The sequence below is a fragment of the Carcharhinus amblyrhynchos genome, chromosome 11 (genome assembly GCF_965287045.1).
Source record: "Carcharhinus amblyrhynchos chromosome 11, sCarAmb.v2.hapA, whole genome shotgun sequence".
Taxonomy (NCBI): domain Eukaryota; kingdom Metazoa; phylum Chordata; class Chondrichthyes; order Carcharhiniformes; family Carcharhinidae; genus Carcharhinus; species Carcharhinus amblyrhynchos.
Window position 1 is genome coordinate 33648272 of NC_137334.1, and position 20107 is coordinate 33668378.

Genomic DNA, 20107 nt, shown 5'->3' on the forward strand with positions numbered 1-20107 from the left:
AAAAACAGCGTGTTCCCCTCTGGAGAAACATGTCAGTTTTTGTCTCCAGATCTTACAACACTGTAAAAATATCAAGGAGGCATGTTTCATGCCATCATGTAAAAGAGCAGGGCCAGCAAATCCCAGCTGCACTGAAATCAGGCATTGTGTTTAAAGGACACCCTGATCAGAGTAACAATAAACTTCTCTCTAGCCCACCACAGAGATCTCAGGGGCAAACTCTCCCCCACCCCCAGTCCCCCGAGATGAATAAAGCTGACTTTCACTTCGAACTCCCCAACCCAATCGTTGGCCCCTCTCCAACCACCTCCTCCAACTTCCCAGTCATTGTCCCCTTTTCCTCACCACCCCCCCCCCACCGAATACAGGACCTGTCCCCCTCCCACTGATCATTGGCCCCTTTCGCCCTAGCCTGCTCCCACCTCCCCCCTTGCCACTCCAAATAGCCAGGGCCAGCATCTCCCGCTCCCCCATCCGCTCCTGCCCATCACCATAGACAACTGAATTCCACTCCACACCCCTCACCCCACGTGAGGCTCCCACTGGGCCTGACCCTTGGCAAAGGTTGGCACTGTCAGGGTGTTGTGCCAATGAGGAGTTCAATAAATTTTGAAAAAATAGTCTGTAACATTAGCTTTCCAAGTAAATATTCAAGAATCACAATGAGCAGAATAAAACAATTTAAAAGTTAATATATTTTCTATCGTGTTCGGTCACGTCCAGTTCTTGAGTACTATGTAGCCTGCTAATACTCAGAAATGTTACCTGAGATTCACATACACGCTCGTATTAGAAAATGTGCTGGACACAATCTTGCCAAAGGAGTTTGAGTGTGTGCCTAATGACTGCCAGCAGCATGCAGAGCAGATTATGAAGGCAGTTAATGTGCACTGATGATTTGATACCATTGTTGCCGGTTTTGAATGCCTCACTCCACCTATACTCTTTCCTAATCTTGCTTAACTTAACATGATATTAAAAAACATAAAGGATCCACACCTCCATTTCCTGGTGAACAAGCCCATATAAATGAAATGAAAATACAAGACATATACCCTTCACTATATTTTTGTGGTTTGCTCCCATTCAACACTGGTGGTTTCAGCAGTCTAGCATGGATGTTTAGCATTGTCAGTCAGTGATGCTTGTACTGTCAGTGCAGCAGGAATAATTTTTTACAACATTATTTTGAAGGAAATTTTATGACTGTTTTTGTTTAATACGGGGCCTATAGACGTCCCAAAGAGGAGATCGTGAGACTTGTATGATTAACTGTTTATTTTTGTTAGAAAATGCTGGAAATTCTCAGCCCGGCTGACAGTATTTGTGAAGACAAAACAGAGCCAATGTTTCAAGTCTGGATGACTCTTCATCAGAGCTCTGTCATCCAGACTTGAAATGTTGGCTCTCTTCTCTCTCCACAGATCTGCTGAGATTTTCCAGCATTTTCCATTTTTCTTTTAGATTCCAGCATCTGCAGTAACTTGCTTTTATCTCACTGTTTATTTTTGTTTGTCTATTAATTTGTTAGTTGGTCTAACTATTTACAGATCTCAAGTTACTGTCTTGCACTGTGCTGCTACCATGTAGACTGATTGCTTACACTGTGTTCTCTCTGAGTTGTTCTCTCAGAGCCTATTACATTGTAACTCTACACATCATACTGTGGGTGCTGTTATTCTCCAGTCCCATGCTAACCCTTGCTCTACCAAGCACCTTTATGTTACAATGGCATGAAGGCACTACAACCCTCTCAGTTGGAAAATTCAAGCTGCAGTGTCCCAAATCTCCAAGGTTGGTTAGAATATTCACATAGTACACTGAAATCGAAATGGATTTGGAATCACAGGATTTGGAGACGAATTAATTACATTTGAATTACAATAAAAACTGGGGCAAGCCGAACTCCTACATTTGGCCCCTGCCACAGGATGGAAATGACTCTTATCAAAGTCAGAAATGACATTTTATGTGACTATGACAAAGGTAAACTTTCCCTCCTCAATCCCTTACCTTAATCCCATCTCAGCCATCTCAAGATGAAACCCCCATCTGTGCCTTTGTTACTTCTCCACTCAGCTGTTCCAGCGCATTCCTGGCTACTCTCCCACATTCGACCCTCCATATACTTGAGGTCATCCAAAACCCTGCTGTCCATGTCTTAACTCGCAGCTGTTTCCGATCACCCCAGCGCTGGCTGGTTTTAAGATTCACATTCTTGGTTTCAATTTTCTCCAGAAGGGGATTCGATGATTCATGGCTTTGCCCCTTGCTATCCCTATAAATTTCTCCAACCCCAAAGCCCTCTGAGTTACCTGTGCTTCCCTCATTCTGGCCTCCTGTACATTCCCAATTATAATTGACCCTTGGTAGCCATGCATTCAGTTGGTGAGGCTTCAACCTCTGCAATTCCCTCTGTACAACTCTTCCCCTGTCTACCTCACTTTCCCCCTTTAAAGCACTCCTTTAAAATCTACCTTTTTGACCAAGTTTTTGGTCCCTGATGTCTCCTTCTGTGGCTCAGTGTATAATGTGTCCTGGTGAAGACTTTGTTTTACAATGTTCCTGTGTAGCTCCTTGGGAGGTGCAATGTTAAAGATGCCATATAGAGAGAAGTTGTTGTTGTAGTCATTTCTCCAGTTAGTCATTACTAAGTATCATAATTAAATACGGTTACACATGAATTTTTGAACTTAAGTATCAGAAAATCCCAATATCACTCAAATTTCTGAATCTAAGTGTGATGCAGGAAACAACTCGTTACTATGCGTTCAGGGATATTCTCTCCAAACCACCAATGGAACATATGTCTCTGACACAATGGCTGGAATTTTACCGTCCCATTCGCCATGGGAATTGGAGTGGATGAGGGGTGGAACCATAGAAAGGGCTGCTGACCTCGGGCAGGATTTTACGTTTTCAGGACAAATGAAGCCATAAAGTCCTGTCCAATAGTCTTTAATCTGCCCTAAATAAACACACCTCCTGAGTTTGTCCTGGAAATGGTCGCTATGATGTAAAGCTAGTGGATTTCCCTGAAAATTGGATTAATTGGATGAATCCATTATCGAGCAGGTGGTTCGCCCAGGCTAGGGTAGGGCCAATGATCAGGGTAGCCAATAATGCTCAACTGAGGCAATTTTTCAAAGCCATCTTGGCTTTTGGGCTCAGATCAAGTGTCAGATCGAGCCCAGGATCGGGTGCAATGCCTCATCTTGTCAGCTTGGATCAAGTTTGTTCCTCTCTCATGGGAACCAGCTACTGGATTCAATTTGTTTTTCTTGGATGGAATAACAATTTACAAACAAAAGAATCCATTATCGTCATAAGACAGACTAATATAAACCTCCTGCATTAACATCTTATCTGTTCATTTTGATGTACCAACTAATTTAGTGTCTTGCGATCAAAATTATATCAGTGCAGCCCAGAATGGAAGAGACTGACTGAAACGGCTTATCCTCTAAAGGAGCCATTATCATTTATCTCCTGCGCTCCTGTTAAATTCCTACTGGTAGCAGAGTCCATTGCTCTCTTAGAAGACTGACAGAGAAATAACCCAAATGAAAAATTCTGCAAAAACACTACCTTGTGTGATAAACCTCCACACAGAATCAATACTCATTTCATTTGTTTCATCACTATTTATGACTTTTGCTTTCTTTTCTAGGGTGAAGTAGGCCCAAGAGGAGCTCCAGGATCCCCAGGACCAGCAGTAAGCATTTTTTGTATTAATCATTTCAGTGTATTCCAATCAGGGATTGGATGGGGCAGCAATTTATGCTTGAACTGTCATGGATTCACTAATGTGAACTAAAGTTGAATGAGATTTGTTTGAAGTTATTGGGTCAGATTTTCCAGCCCCCGCACCTCCTCCCCACCTCCCCTCCCCCCCCCCAACACCTGCCCACCCCCCCACCCCCCGCACGGTGTGTTTTCCAGCGGCGAAGATGGCTCACTACTAATCGCCAGCAGAGCTTCTGGTTCAATTGTGATTGGAGAATGAGGGTAAGGGTTTGGAGTGTTTGGGTTGTTAGGTGTGTAGGTGGAGGTGTGGGTAGAGTGGGGAGGGTGTGTTTGCGGCAGCAATGTGAGGAATGTGCTGCTGCTAGATATGATCCCGGGAAAAAAGGGATAACAAGGGGCAGAATTTTCCAGCCCCTTCTCTCTGGAAGGACCTTCTGGTCCCACAGATGTTGACCTGCAACCCTCCTATGTGGCTTCCTAGAGATCGGCGCACAATGCAAAATGCCATTGACATCGGCGGGACTGGAAGATCATGCCACCAGCCAATGGCGAGCTGGCTTTGCTTCCGGAAAACACGCTGCGGGTTTTGGAGGGAGGGGTGAAAAACCCTACCTGGGGCATCAAGGCCAGGAAATTTCTGGAACTACTTCTTCTCTGTTGGTGTGAGGCCACCAGCAAAAACCAGATTTACATACACAGCGAAGTAATGGCAGCAGAAATGGAAGCAGCTCTGAGGAAGCTCTTAGTCAAAATGATATTATCTTCCTGTGGGTTAAATGGACCAACACAATATGAGTTCTCTTTTGTGACTGCTCTTCACAATATTTCACTGAATTATTGTTAAGTTAATTGCTTTATTGTTTAATTGTCTAGAACTTGTAACTGTAGACATTTGGGTCTCAATTTCACTCTAACATGTTGTCCTGATGTGAGGAAACCTTTTGCAAATGGTGGACTTGACCCTCAGTTGTCTTAAACATGCGGCTAAGTGCTGGGCAGCAAGACCACTGGGGAATCGATCCTCGCTCCAAAACAGGAAAAGTGCCTTCAGCGGCTTACATGCCTGGTAAATTTTGCTGTCAGATAAAGCAGCCAATTGGCCTCCACTCCCGCAATCACCCATGCTGGGAAATTCAATTTAAAACACATTTGCAAGTTGCTGGCCAACACTTCACAGCTCCTCCAACCTGAAGGAGCAGCCCCACAGCCTGCTCGGGAAATACATTCAATAGAACCATGCAAAGGAATGTCACAAACTGATTTTAACAGGCCCAGTATTTACCCGTTTCCATGTAAGAATTTGATTCACCTTAATACTTCAGTCTAAAAATAGCTGCAAGTATTGAAAATTTTTCTTAAAATAAAACAGGAAGCACCAGGAATTACATAAACATTGAAACACCAAATCTATGCTGTTTCCCTGAGGACTCAGGTGACCTGCTGCCAGTTATGTTGGGAACTAAGGATAGACAATGTTAAGGAAAGACATAATAAAGATGTTCAGAGCAATACACAGTTTTGACATGATAATAATTGGCCTATTAAGGGTCTCAATTGGCCTAAAGGAGGGTGGGTCACCCGCCACCTATCCAGTGGGGACAGAAGGATAATGGACACATCACCTTATAGAATCCCTACAGTTCAGAAGGGATCTTCTGGCCATCGACTGTGCACCAACTCTCCAACACAGCATCCCATCCAGGTTCTATCCCCATAACGCCATGTATTTCCCATAACCTACACATCTTAGGACACTAAGGGACAGTTTAGCATGACCAATCCACCTAACCTGCACATCTTTGACCTGTGGGGAGGAATCAGAATGTTTGGAGGAAACCCACGCAGACAAATGTGTAAATTCCACACGCTCATCCCAAGACCTGAATTGAACCTGGATCCTTGGTGCTGTGAGGCAGCGGTGCTAACCACTGTGCCCCACTCTGCTGCCCTAGCATCCTACCCAATTTTATATTTCCCCGATACCCCAGTCTGCACCTGGGATGGGCGTAAAGCTGGCCTGCGACACATTTAGTTGGAACCAGAAAAATATTTGAAAAGAAAGAAGGATGCAGCAAAAGAAGATTTGAGTCAAAGATCGGAATTTTCTCATCCCCCATGCCACAGGAATTGTAGCGGGTGGGACACGGACCATGCAAAGGTCTGTTGACCTTGGGTAGGATTATCAGGTCTTGGGGCAAAAGTGGCCAGAAAATGCCAGCCAAAAGCTTCAGCTGAAGGACTATTACTGACATGGACACAAAAGCCTCCTTCTGTGTGGCAAATTCCATATGATATCTGTTGACTATAGAATCATAGAGTCCCTACAGTGCAGAAGGAGCCAAATGGCCCATTGAGCCTGCACTGACAGCAATCCCACCCAGGCCAACCCTTGTAATCGCACGTATTTACCTGCTAATCTCTCTAACCTATACATCCCTGGACACTAAGGGGCAATTTAATATAACCAATGCACCTAACCCGCACGTCTTTGGACTGTGGGAGGAAACCGGAACATCCAGTGGAAACCCACGCAGAGACGGGGAGAATGTGCAAGCTCCACACAGATAGTCATCCAAGGCTGGAATTGAACCCAGGTTCCTGGAGCCGTGAGGCAGCAGTGCCACCATATTGAATCTTTTCCCTTATCTTACGCTGAATGTAACCACGTGCGGTATTTTGTAAATATACATTAGCCTTGTCTTTAAACATGCTTTCGTTTTGCTCCTTTCCAATAGGGCCCTAAAGGCTTGCCTGGCCCACCTGGGGAACCTGGTGACTTGGGAACAATGGTAAGCCTTCAAACATTGTCATTAAAATGTGTACCATGCAGTGGGAGAACTTTGAAACCACTAACATGACACGTAACCAACATTGTAGCATTACGAGTACTTCAGATGCTTCTGTAAGTGAACGCAGCTGTCTTCCAGCACTGTGGGTAATACTTTTCTTTTCTGTTAAATGGCAGGGTGCAATTGGTAACCGTGGTCCTGAGGGACCAATTGGAAAACCTGGTGAAGACGTGAGTAGATTTAAAAAAAATACATTTATTCAATGCCTTACTGGTTTGCTCTCAAAGATGAAATAAATTCCACAATGTGCCAGTATCATTATTCCAGCTGGTGCACCATTTCCCAGACGCAATAAATAATTTGTGCCATCTCATGCTTAATGGTTGATGTTGTGAACAAAGCTTCACAAGCTAGGGTAAACTGAACTATATGGAAAAGAAAAAATAAACACCAAAGAAGCTTTGAAAAAAGCACATTTGGTGCTGCTAAACAAGTCAAGGTTTGTGGTGCTCTAAGTCACACTCCTGAATGGATATGTGATACATACCGAGCCATGTTTTATTTTTGAATCAGCTAGGATGGAGTCAATGGCCGGAATTTTACCACCTCGCCCGGCCCAGAATCGGGGAGCTTGCAGAACACATTCTCTGTTGGCCTCGGATGGCATCCTATGAGCCTCAGGTGGAGCAGTAGTAAGATTCCGGTGAACTTGTTTTCAGACTTACAGAACCGAAAACACAGTGGTGTGAATTTCCTCAGAGATTGTCCACAAAAATTGTTGGAAGATCCACAGAAACCTAAAAAAAGGGATAAATACAGCCCAGAGTTGGAATTTTGCATTCCCATTTGCCTTGGGTATATTTGGTGACAGGAGCACAAAATCTCACAAGAGGCCTAAAACAGTTACCCATTTAGCGGGAAATCTTGTCATGATCCCCCTACCAGTGACATAACAGAATTCCAGACATTCAGCGCTAGGAACCAGATTAGAATAAATGTAAATCTAATTATCAGGCCTCTATCCTGATAAATACTCTTCCCCCCCCCCCATTACATTATCTGTTCACGCTGGCAAGAGGGCACGATGTGAATTATGACTGCCCATCCACAGTGTGCACCTATTGGGCAGAACCCACCAGAGGGCTCAGCGGGTGAGTGCATCACTCAGGAGTGAGAAGATCACGCCTCGGAAGTACCTGGGCACTGCCCCTGACGTTGCCTCTGATGCTACTGGGGGCAGTACTGGGGGGTGCGTTGAGGATGTGTGTTGGGTGCTGGCCCAGAGGGGGGAAGGTGTGTGGGTGCAGTGTGCATGGGGGAATGGAGGGGTGGTGAATGGGGAGGAGGGCATTCTGCTTTAAATTTTTTGTATCAAGCCGGCTTTTGAAAAGGGTTTCTGATCTTTAAGTTGCAGGCGGGGTGCATTTAATCAGAGCCTGCGGGTGGGCCCCACAACATCAGGGTCCCAGCATGATGTTGTGGGACTCACCCTTGGATTTTATTTTATTTTAGATTTCCTCATGATATGGCGGACAAAGTTGCCATTGTGGCCGACGGTTGCAATACTGCAATAAAAACAGAAAATTCTGCCCCAAATCTCTGTTATTTTTCCAGGTTTCTTGGTCTCTTCCACTCAATTGCCAATGGATGATTGTGAGGTTCCCTCCTACATGAAAATTCACCTTCAATACATACTTGAAGAGTCCGGAGAATATTAGAGTGGGCTGGTGGATAGCTTTGAAGGAATGTTTTAATTATAAAGCAAATATAATGAGTGAAGCTATCCACTCTCATTAAATACCGTGAAGTGACGATTATATTAATCTATGGACTAAATTTCTTTTATTTCCAAAGGGTGATTCTGGAAAGCCAGGGCGTGCTGGTGAGCAGGGATTCACTGGACAGCAGGTAAAGGGGCCTGTCGATTTTAAAAAGTGGCATTGATCACTGGAGCCTGATAACCACAAAATCATTGAAATCAAGCAGCTGGGGCCACATGCAGAAATAGGCCCAAGTGGAGGAGGGATGGCAAAAAAAATGGCCGCCGAACAGCAACGGTGCAAGTCACGTCTTTGTTTCCACCGCCTACCATTCGTGTAAAGTGTGGGGAAGGGTGTGAGGGAGGAAGCCCCCCCCCAACCCGACCTCACCTAATGGGTCACCTTGCAGGATTTTCGCTGGGGCTGGTAGGTGGCTCCTGCAGGCAAGAAGAGGTGGGAACCAATACAAATGTGGGGCACAAGGACAAGATTCTTCTTGACAAGTACGTTAGTGGATTTAAGAATGGCATTGAAGGCATGTTCACGTTGAGGGAGGTCATTAGCTTTGGAGCGTGTGATAGAGCCAGAACAACAGATCCATATAAGAGGCATGTTTTGGGTTGTCATTGATTTTGATTGATTCTCGGTTGGGGAGCTCATCTCTGCATTTTTACGTGCCAGCAGCAAAGGCTGAGACTTGTTGTTGCCAAGGAACTCTTGAAAAGAGGTAGACAAGATGGACCCTTCAGCAGGCCTGCTCCGAGTCTGCTCCCATCTTGTTACCCATCTTGGGATTTCTGATTGAAATGGCAGGTCCAACTCCAGCCCAAAATGGGGCCTTCCACCGGGAAATTCCCAGTGACAGATGTAGGTTTGTGATGCAGAGCCATTCCAGCCTCCCAATTTCCATCTCTGATGCCAAAAACTGATCCCTTGATATTAGATTTAACTGCAAAGAAATGTTTCATGACTTTCAATTTAATAGATCTTGATCTCCATTCTTTATAAAAATAAAAACCCCTGCATTGGAGAAACAACTAAAAGATAGGTGAGCTAAATAAGGAATTAGTTCTAATGAAGCAATACATTAGATTGGTGGCAAGAGTCGATATTTCCATTTTTAAAATGTTGATATCAATAATACCCATAATCTTCACAATCTATTTCATGAGGTTACCAGGAAACGGCACAGTAGCTGAAGTAGTGACCACAGTGATTAGCACTGCTGCCTCACAGCCCCAGGGACCTGGACTCGATTCCTGGCTTAGCTCACTGTCTGTGTGAAATTTGTATTTTCTCCTCGTGTCTGCGTGAGTTTCCTCTGGATGCTCCAGTATCCTCCCACAGTCCAAAGATGTGTGGCTTAGGTGTATTGACATGCTAAATTATCCCTTAGTAGCCCAGGATGTGTAGGTTAACAGGATTGGGAGGTAAATATGTGCGGTTATGGGGATAGGGCCTAAGTGGGATTGTTGTCAGTGCAGACTCAATGGGTTTCTATGATAGCCAGTGGAGTTGTGCCTTGGATCTGGATCTACACAACTAATTTAACAGAGATGGTTCTTTTTGGCAACGTTTAAGTTACAAGGAAAGATTGTTGCTGATGCGGGTAGATAGAAAGGGCTGATAGGGCCATGGAAATTGTGGGAAAAATCTTACATCCTCCTTTCTCCCTGAGATTAAACTGACATTAATCAAAAGGGACCTATCACTGGCCAATTGTAGCTGTGGCCCATCTTGGGCTATACTCCCTGTAAGTATACAAATCGGCATCTTACGCATTCAAAAGGATACAAGGGAATCCCAATTTGGCTGTTATCTTACTGGCTTTATAATCCAGGGAGCTGGACTAAGACTTCAGACAGATGAGTTCAAATCCCACCACATAGTGGAATTTCAATTCAATTCATTACATTAATCTGGGGAGAAGCAAAAGTTAGTCTCGGTAATAAAAACATAAAATATCGAATAAACTCAGTGGTACGTTGGCACAGTAGTTAGCAGTCCGCCTCACAGCGCCAGGTACCTGGGTTCAATTCCGGCCTTGGCTGACTGTCTGTGTGGCATTTTCACATTCTCCCCATATCTCCGTGGGTTTCCTCCGGGTGCTCCAGTTTCCTCCCACATTCCAAAAATGTGCGGCTTAGGTTGATTGGCCATGATAAATTGCACTCTCCTGTGGAGGGTGAGTGGTGGTTGGAGGCCGCACCATTGAATAGTGAAACAAGTAGGCCGAGAGATTGAATGGGTTGCACAGTACGAACCCTTAATTGAGGGCACTTATTGGAAGACTTTTCACAAGGTCATGTTTGAATAATGTAGACAACACCAGCAGGTCTAGTGGCCCTAAATCCTGAGCGTTCTAACTCTTAATGGCTGGGGGGTGTGCGCAGAGTTTCACTCCTGCATTGAGAAGTGGGAGAGAGAATAACGGGCACAACCAAATGAAGCAGGAATGCAAGAGCTAGAGCAGTAGAACCTCATGATGTTGCAAGGGGATGTGGACTAGGAGGGCACATAGGAGCAAGAATAGGAGCAAGGAGCAGTCTAATGCCCAATTGGATCTCCCAATTGGTGAATCTTCACGGCGTTAAGCAGTTAACAGATGCCATCATGGAAGCGAGGACGGGGCAGTACGTCAGATATTGCACCAATGAGGCCAGTCAAGCTGAGAGGGTGATCAGATTCAGGGTCATTATTGGCTTCCCTCAGGTAAAGGGGTAATTGAGTACATGCCTGTGGCCAGCAGGTCTGCAACATAGCCTGGAGCCTTTGAATACAGGTAAAGATTTCACTCACTGAATATTTAATTAGTTTGCAGCTATCTCCCCGGAAAAGGGTCTTGCAGATTGGTATACAGTTCACGGGAAGTTGTTTTGATATTTTTAAATAGTCCCAGGTGTCTCAGCTCTCCTGTCCAGCTGAATGCCCCTATGGGTGGATTCTTGAGCCTCCAATGTGAGACTAGTCTGTGGTTCATTGTGGACAATGATTCCTGGTCATGCCCTATCCTTGTGCTGACCAATTTGCTTCACATCTTATGGCACTATTTATGACCTGCAGGCTGCTATGATAAATGCCATTAGATTGTACCTGGTCATTGACACGTTTCTGGTAATGTATTTAAGCCGTGACTTTCTCAGTGACCTCCAGCCAGGTTTTATTTGTGGACCATGCTCACCTCCTCTCCTGTCTCCTGGGACCAGCACCTCTCTCCATTCCTCCGCCACATACATACCTCACTAAATACTGGAGTTCTGACTTCAGCCTTTCCTGTTTCTCTTGTTCAGCTTCTCCTCGTCTTTTTTATGCAGCTATTACTGGCTGCCCGTTAAATATGGCATCTTCCTCTGACATGCTGAAACTTCCTCGCACCCGCCACAACCTATTGGCTTGTTCTCCCCGACTGTCAGTTGTTAATGAGCTTCAGATGAGAAATGCCCAAGGCTGGCCCGCTACCCACCATTTGTGGCCACGCAAATTTGACTCCATTGTGGTGAATTCTTTTTAATTGGGAACATCCACCCATCACCTTTATCTAATCTGGTCTATTTGTGACTCCAGTTCCACAGCATTGTCATTGGCCCTTAACTACACACTGGAAGGTCTCTCAAGCCACTTGATTGTATTCAAGATGGCAGTTCACCACCACCTTCTCAAACGCAAGTAGAAAAGGGTCATTAATGCTCCCCTTGCCAGCCACACTCTCAACCCATGTAAAAACAAAAATAAAACTATATCCTAACTTACGCAGCTTGCAAATTGCTTGACGGGACAATTTTTGTCGTTCAATATTCATTGACATTGATTACAATATCGTATTTGTGACCTTTTAAAAGAACCACAGGTACCTAGAACTGAGCTAGCATTTTTTTTGTCCAGCTAATTAGGTGCACTGAGGGCTGGCGAAGAAAGATATGGGAGAGGGCTAAATCAATAATAGAACTTCCATTAATCGAACTGGAACCAACCTTGATGCAATAGTAACACATTTTGTCTCCAAGTAAAAGGGTTGTGGGTTCAAGCCCCTTTCTTTAGATTTGAGCACACTATCTGCAGTATTAAAGGAGGGCTATGCTATTGGTATGCCATCTCTTCAGTGAATCAATGAACTATGCTCCTATTGGCAAACATGGGTATAACAAATCCTACATTGACATTGGTACTTGAGTGTTATCTTGGGCAATATTTATTCCAGTCAACATCATTAATGGTTATTTGGTTGTCTATCTTGTTGTTTGTGGGACCATGCTGTGCCCAAATGAGTTACAAATCTCTCTACACTCACGACGGAAGCAATACATTTGCTGTGAAGCATTTTGATCATAAGAATTGCTATATAAACGCAAGTTTGTTCTTTTCAAGATGACCACGAGTCCAGAAAATATCAGCAGTTGCATTTTTTTCTCCTTCTTGATACATAAACAACCTGACTGACTATGTGTTTTCTTGGACATTAATATGTTCCTATGGTTTCAGGGTTCTCGAGGTTTCCCAGGTGCCCCTGGTCTGCCTGGCATCAAGGGTTTGAGGGTAAGTAAGCATAATACAAGCTTAATTTCACAGTCACAATACATCCGTTGACATAGCGATAAGTGTGTGCTGATATGCTACAATAGATTAGCTTGATAACCCATTCCGTAAGAGAGTGATTTATGTATTTTCAACATTTGTTCAAACAACTGATTTTGTTAATATTAAGTATTTGATGGAAAAACTTTAACTGATGATCTTTTGAAAATTATCTTTCACAGGGACACATGGGCCTGAAAGGACATAAAGGTGAAATTGGAGCTCTAGGCCAGAAGGTAACAATTTAACATTAATCTGGCTGAACTGCGCATCTTGTTCACTGAAATTACAATGCAGATCATCAAAGTATGCAAGGGCAATGGATTTGTCTAAAGTTCTTCCCCCACTATTTTAAGAGTTATCAATCAATTTGTTACATTAATAGTGAAGGATTTTAGCCAAACAAACATTTAAGCATTTGTGCATTGGTATCACACAGCAGTTCTGAGGGCAGTGTCCTTGAAACCACATTGGCAGAACATTGCTTAATGTTCTGTTGTACAACGTTTTGACTACTAGGCATTAATATTCCTGAGGAAAATAACCCAATGTTCTGCAGAATGTCAGTTAAAGTTAATACGGTATCTATTCTCCAATCACACAAAAGAATTGTGTTGCTCTTCATTCAATTAATGCAGCAAAATGCCTTTCAACGGTGAGTCTTCAAGAGAAATATTCAACAGAATATTTGAGAAAAGTACATTTTCCATTCAATTGTCTTAACTTAATTTGCAGAAAACAACACTCTGTTAAAATTAAATCTTAGCTGGTAATCAAATGAAGGGATTGTGAGTGAATGTGTTTTTTTTCTACCTTTTGTAGGGTGACCATGGTTCTATTGGTGCAATGGGTGCCCCAGGTTCAAAGGTAAGTTTGCTGTTATATAAGTTTTAATAGAAGTAGGAATTTTATTCAAAATCGGCTCCCTTTCATTTTTTGTAAGAGCTTTCAACTTTTGAATGTTTCCCTTCAATTCATCATCCAGGTCTAGCTGTGAGGGAAATAACTCGGAAGAGCTATGGGGATAGAGCAAGGAAACAGGACTGATTGGATTGCTCTACAGCTTGATGGGCTGAAGGGTTGCATACTGTGCTGTAATGACTGCATGACTGCAAGTTTGCCAGCACTTTGGTGATGGGTTAAGAGACAGGAGATTGTCACAGGAAATCAATGGGCAGAGATTTCCCATCCTGCCCACCACACAACGAGCAGGACAGAAAATTTGGTGGACCATTTAAAGGCCCGTTGACCTTGATATTGGGGTGCATGTGGCTGGAAAATCCCACCCAATATCTTCCCACCACTGTGCCATTTTGTCAGAGACAGGAAGATGGTGGATTGGCCTTCCATCGGGAACCCAATTGAGTCACTTGAATGATGGATCAAGGACCACTTTTTCCCTGTCAGAAAGACCTTGCGCTGCTAGGGGAAACCACCCAGTAACATCCTAGTGAGATGCAGGATAATGGGGGGGGGGGGGTCTCGTTTTTGGGCATACTCTGGCACACAGATGACAGGCCAGTGGCAACCGCCACTCCTGTGGCAATATGCTTCGAGTGGATCACAAAATCCACTCCCCCCCCACCCCCCCCCCCCCCCCCCAACCCAAACACCCCTTCTTATTTCTCTTTGAGGGTGCCTTGATCATTGAAGTACCCTCACTTTGTACCTGTAACATCAGCAATAGCCACCAGTAGGGGTGGTGCCGCTGAGCTGCCAACCCACTAATTGGACCAACAAAACTCCTTAAGGTGGACTGTCATCCTTCATTGAGAGGTACAAAGCTAAGGAGTGAGCTAGATGAGGAAAATAAATACTAACTACATTACTGCAGATGAACAATGGAACATTCATAAATAAAAGGTAGTAACAACGCAGAATAAATCATACCATTAAAAACAAGGTGAATCGATCAAATTTCAGGACACTGTGGATAAATAAAGAGGCTAAAACAAATAAAATGTAGGAAAGACCCTGTAATAATGCTAAAGATAAGAGATAACAAGAGAAAGTAGGTTATAAGAGGGATATCAAAAGTAAGGAGGTAGAATGAGGCAAAGATCTCAACATATATTTCAGATTGGTACTATCATTCAACAAATATACCAATTAAAAGAAAATTATTAAATATTAGGGGGAATTATACATGGTAGAACTAAGATTTATAGGTCTACTTATCTCGAGCCAATATTTAAGTTGATGGCTTCTATAGAAAGTTCAATGGCACTTTTCTGAAGTTATTGAAAAATGGTCAAAACAAAAAATAACCCTCTACCTTCACCCCCAGCCACCCATATACTTCCTAGTCTCCATCCATCCATGCCAACCTAAGTCACCATGTGCCCCACTCATTTCCTCATGCCCCTAAGGTTATTCAATTTCTCCTTGATCACCCTCAATGGACCCCCATGCTCGCTGTGCCAAAATATGCCCACCACTCAACCCAATGGTCGTTTATAGCCCCTATGCCAACTTTTGCCAACACATGGCACCCATCCATGACCCTTTGCCCTTACACTCTCCATGCCAATTCACCTCTATTCTACAACCACTTGGAGATGTCAATCAAACTGTTCATTTAACAGCCACCCCACTGTGATAATGTTAGTTTATAAAAGCAGTCCTGCAGCATAAATCCTATAATGATAGCTGTCAGGTTTAAGTAAACAGAGTGACATATCAAGCACTAATTTTTGTTAAACTCCACACTTCTTTAAAAATAAAGCCCAGCAGAGTTAAATCTCTTGATAGTTTTGACAGTTCCAATAAACTTTGATAGTTCCAGTGAGAGTTTTGACAATTATTTGACAACTTGACGAGTTCCAGTGAGTTTATGATAATTGTCTACATTTAATGATCCCAAAGAGAACCTGATCTGTCCAAAAGGATGCTCTTCCTTTGCCAAAGGGTCCCAATCCATCTACAAAGGAGTACCTTATATCGGCAAACAAATCCGCAAGTTTCAAATCTGTTCTTCATTGCCAGGTTTAATCTGCACACTTTGGGCTTCAAATGTCTGCATCACCAAAATCACACATGGATGGAGGCAGTGGCTGATTGTCATGGGCAGCTGCCTCCATGAACCACAGATGTGTGAGTTATAACCTACCCCCACTCCGCGCCCCCCCTCCCTGCCAACTACAAAAACAGCAGAAGCTGGAATCGGGGTAGGAGTTCCAGATTTGGGTTTCTGAAAGCATTTGCACACAGACAGTGAGCCTCTCTGCCAACGCAAAACTTCAAGCCTAAGGCTCCAAACACTTTTAACAATTTGTGTTCATTTGACAAAGTGATTTATTCAGCATATTTCACTGATATATGCAATGAATTGTAACATCTATTGCCCAGCAGTATATGGCTGAATATTTGAATTCATTTAAAATGGTATTTAAAGGTTTACTATTGTCGGGTAGAACATATTCAAAAACGTTTACAGCAACATCATTACAATGGCCGATGACACATGTTGATGGGAAACGATTGTACTTGCTAGGAACAAGTTCTGAAGCTGCAGCTGCAACCAAAAATAACTTATGCAGAAACCTTAACCCATTCATGATAACATAAGTAATATAGGTCTTCCACTGACAAAGAACAGTACAGCACAGGAACAGGTCATTCGAAGGCTGAAAGACCTGTCCTCAGATTGCACCGAGCCTGATTTGCCATAATAATGTTCATTTCACCAGAAAGAATGGAGAAAACTGCACATAAGTAGAAAGACGTCTGCTTGTTATTTACTTGAAAATTCATGCAATCGTCCATAATAACTAGGGTGGAAGCCATGACTGTAGGAAACTATTTCTGCCATTCTTGCTGGGATTCCTTCTGGAACGTTCCTGCAGTGGAAGCTATGATAGGAGGTTCAGACGCTCAGTGGGAATTCCCCTCCACATTGCCCATGGTATCAGTGATGCCTCTGTACAGCTGTGAAGTTGAGCATCCCAGTAAAAATGTTACCTATTGCAAAGTAAAATAACAGACCATGTTCTCTTATCAAGCTGCACGTAAGAATGAGGCATCAAGAATAAGTTTGAAGCTGCTCTTCACTACTTGCGGAGATAGATCAAAGATCATAGAACCCTACAGTACAGAAAAAGGCCCTTTGGCCCATTGAGTCTGCACCGAACACAATCCCACCCAGGCCCTACCCCCATATCCCTACATATTATACCCACTAATCCCCTCTAACCTACGCATCCCTGGAAACTAAGGGGCAATTTCTTAGCATGGCCAATCAACCTAACCCACACATCTTTGGACTGTGGGAGGAAACCGGAGTACCCAAAGGAAACCCACGCAAACATGAGGAGAATGTGCAAACTCCACACCGACAGTGACCCAAGCCAGGAATCGAACCCAGGACCCTGGAGCTGTGAAGCAGCAGTGCTAATCACTGTGCTACCGTGCCGCCCAATGATGCTGCCATAGATGTTGGTGTACAACACCTAACCCCTGAGTCTGATATCACTGAGTTTCAACTAAATCAGCAATTATCCTTCCTGAAATATCAGATCTGAGGGAAGCAAACCATACCAGAGGAATTGAATTTTTGGTTACCTTTGTTGATAAGCTAGTTTTTAAACCATAGACTGATTAAGGTTATAAATTTTTCTTACAGGGTCCTCGGGGTCTCTCAGGTGAAAGAGGTCGACCTGGACCTCAAGGCGCACCAGTGAGTACATTATTGGAGTTAACTTTTACTATTCAGACCTCAGTTAAAATCTCAATTGCTTTGGTTGTTCTGATCAATTGTGAGACTCTTATTGTATACTTCCTGCTATGTACTGAAATGTTAAATTTATTAGAATTTAGGTTAATCCTGGGTCAAAACTACTGGATAATCTTGGTCTCTATACACTTCCTAATGAAATAGATTAGCAGCTATAAACACTGGACACAACTATAACTCATCTGCAGGAAGTGGGCTGTGTAAGGTGGATGGTGAACACCAGAATTTCTGGGATAACGGTGCCTATTTTAACCTGTCTCAAGAGGTTTTATACCAGATAGCCAGCAAGATTCATGGGCTGTTTGTGTCAGGCAGACAGCAGCTGGAGAGTGGATGGCAGGTAAGTGCAGAATCATTGAGGGATCGAACAGTGTGGGGGTGGGAGAGTGCAGTTGGAAATTCCTTCCACCGTGTTGCATCTTTATGATAAATGCAGCAGATTTCTCTGCAGTTTAAGTGTCAGGGGTTCAACACTAACCACACTAGCTGTCATCTCAGGGGAGCCTTTCATCTTTACCAAGGGTGAAAGGTTAAATTATCATGGGGAATCTCTTGCCTGCTGTAACTTTGGTGGAAGATTTGTGGTTATCCCAGACACCGTGTTACTGTTATTTCTCTGGGGTTTATTACATTTTGTCCCCTAAAGTTACTGAGAACAATGAGGAGAAGACAGTTGAAATGATTGCTATAAGTGGAACTATCCTCTCGTTGTGTTAAAATCTCACTGAAATCAGCCCAAAAATCAATCAGATTTCAAATCGATAGAATTACTTCATATTTTTGACAGAAACGAGAAAATGAACTATTAAATATTTCTGTAGCCCTTTCCCTTTTCACTATGCAATAGCTGATATCCCTATGTATCGATTCATGAGGGTCATGCTTTTCAAATATTGAACTCTGAATGAATCACCTATTAACGAGATGAAACGAATGAATAAAAAACATCAACAGTGCAATTCACCGTGAAAGGACTAAAGCACCAGTACTGCAGTCAATATGTGTTTCACCTTCTTATGATTCAAACTTATGTGACGTTTGAAAGATATTTTAGCAGTGATCATTGGTGTGCTCTGCCTTTCTGAAGTCGTTCAGAACTTGGCGAGTATAGTTTCCCATGTTACTGCTGATCGCATCAACTTTGTTCAGTGAGTGGATCTGATCCAGGGGTTGCAGAGCAGAAAGTGTCTAATCCCAGCCAGAAAACTTAATTCGAGCATTTTGCTGCCAACAACTATCTCCTCAGCACCTGTTCAGCAGATCTTTCCTTTGCCAGTTTCTCTACAGATTACCTTGGACCATTTCCCTATTCATAAGAGCGTATGTATGGAAAGAGGCTGCAGTTTTGTCAGTATCTATGCAGGAGACACCAATGTAGTTTCACACTCCTCAGTGAGCAGATAGATAGATCGGTTCACATGAATAAGATTCTTTAAACAAACTCATCTCACCCTCCCAGAATATGAATCCTATCATCTTCCCATATCAGACAGAAAGTTACTTTAGAGTTTTGTCTAAATGTTGGGAGGAATTGATAAAACCATTGTAAAACATTTTTGGCTTTGTCTTGTATCCCACTAGGTAAATCAACCTGATCCCTTTTGATCCCGGCATCTGAAAATTAATTTGAAACCAGATTGCGTCAGTGTTTAAATTTAGTAACCTCTTGATATGTTTATATAGAAAACATTTCATTCGAAAAATATTTTCTCTTTTTGGCTAATTGTGGCTGAGCTATAGGCTGGAATTTTGCTGTCCCACTCACCACGGAAATTGAAGTGGGTGAGGGGCGGACCATGGGAAGATCCGTCGATCTCGGGTGGGATTTTCCGGTTCTGAGGCGAGCGAGGCCGCAAAATTCTGCCCATCGTATCTGTTTATCTTAGTGGCAGCACAGTACATGTTATTGCAAATAGATCCCCAACAATCCAAATTTTTGGGAAGTTCGGCCAACTCCTGAATCATTTAAATATGGCAGCAGGTTCTGATTCTGGGAATCCTGCCCCCATTCCTGGTTACTTTCTCAGTTATTGGGATGAGGGTGGGCCGAAGCTCTATACCCCTGACCTGGCTGGCTCTACTGTGGAAGTGACCATCTCATTGTCTCCTGCAACTTTCGTGGTGCTGGGCCTGTTTCTCCATAGCCCATCGTTCACAGCCCTTCAGAAGAATGATGAAGCAGAATCTGGATTCAGGAATGTTTTGAAAGCTAAGTTCAAAAACTTACTCATATCAACTCCATGTCCCTTCCATGGTCCCCATGCCCTTTGTGCCATCCCTATGCCCCCTCCTGGAACAAAGTCCCATGGAAGCAGGGTGGTCTTTCTCACCAGCGCCCACATTCAGCAACAAAAGGCAATTCAACGGACACATTTAATGATGGTATGGTGAAATATGCATTTTTTAAAAAAGTGCTTTTTGGCCAAACTGTTATTTTCGACATTACGGAAGGGATTTTCCAGTCTGCCTGCCAAAGGAATCATAGCAGGCAGGGTTTTTTCTGTGAT

The 20107-nt window shown here is 43.4% G+C and overlaps 1 protein-coding gene across 1 annotated transcript in view; it reads left to right on the plus strand.

The window, feature by feature from the left end:
• The window catches only part of col5a2b (collagen, type V, alpha 2b), a 272414-nt gene that overhangs the window by 139813 nt on the left and 112494 nt on the right, over positions 1–20107 (plus strand). Inside the window, exons 9-16 of the mRNA XM_080198839.1 lie at positions 3671–3715; positions 6483–6536; positions 6713–6766; positions 8391–8444; positions 12776–12829; positions 13051–13104; positions 13691–13735; positions 17490–17543. Coding sequence (XP_080054965.1) covers positions 3671–3715; positions 6483–6536; positions 6713–6766; positions 8391–8444; positions 12776–12829; positions 13051–13104; positions 13691–13735; positions 17490–17543 — 414 coding nt within the window. The remainder of the gene's footprint in view (positions 1–3670; positions 3716–6482; positions 6537–6712; positions 6767–8390; positions 8445–12775; positions 12830–13050; positions 13105–13690; positions 13736–17489; positions 17544–20107) is intronic.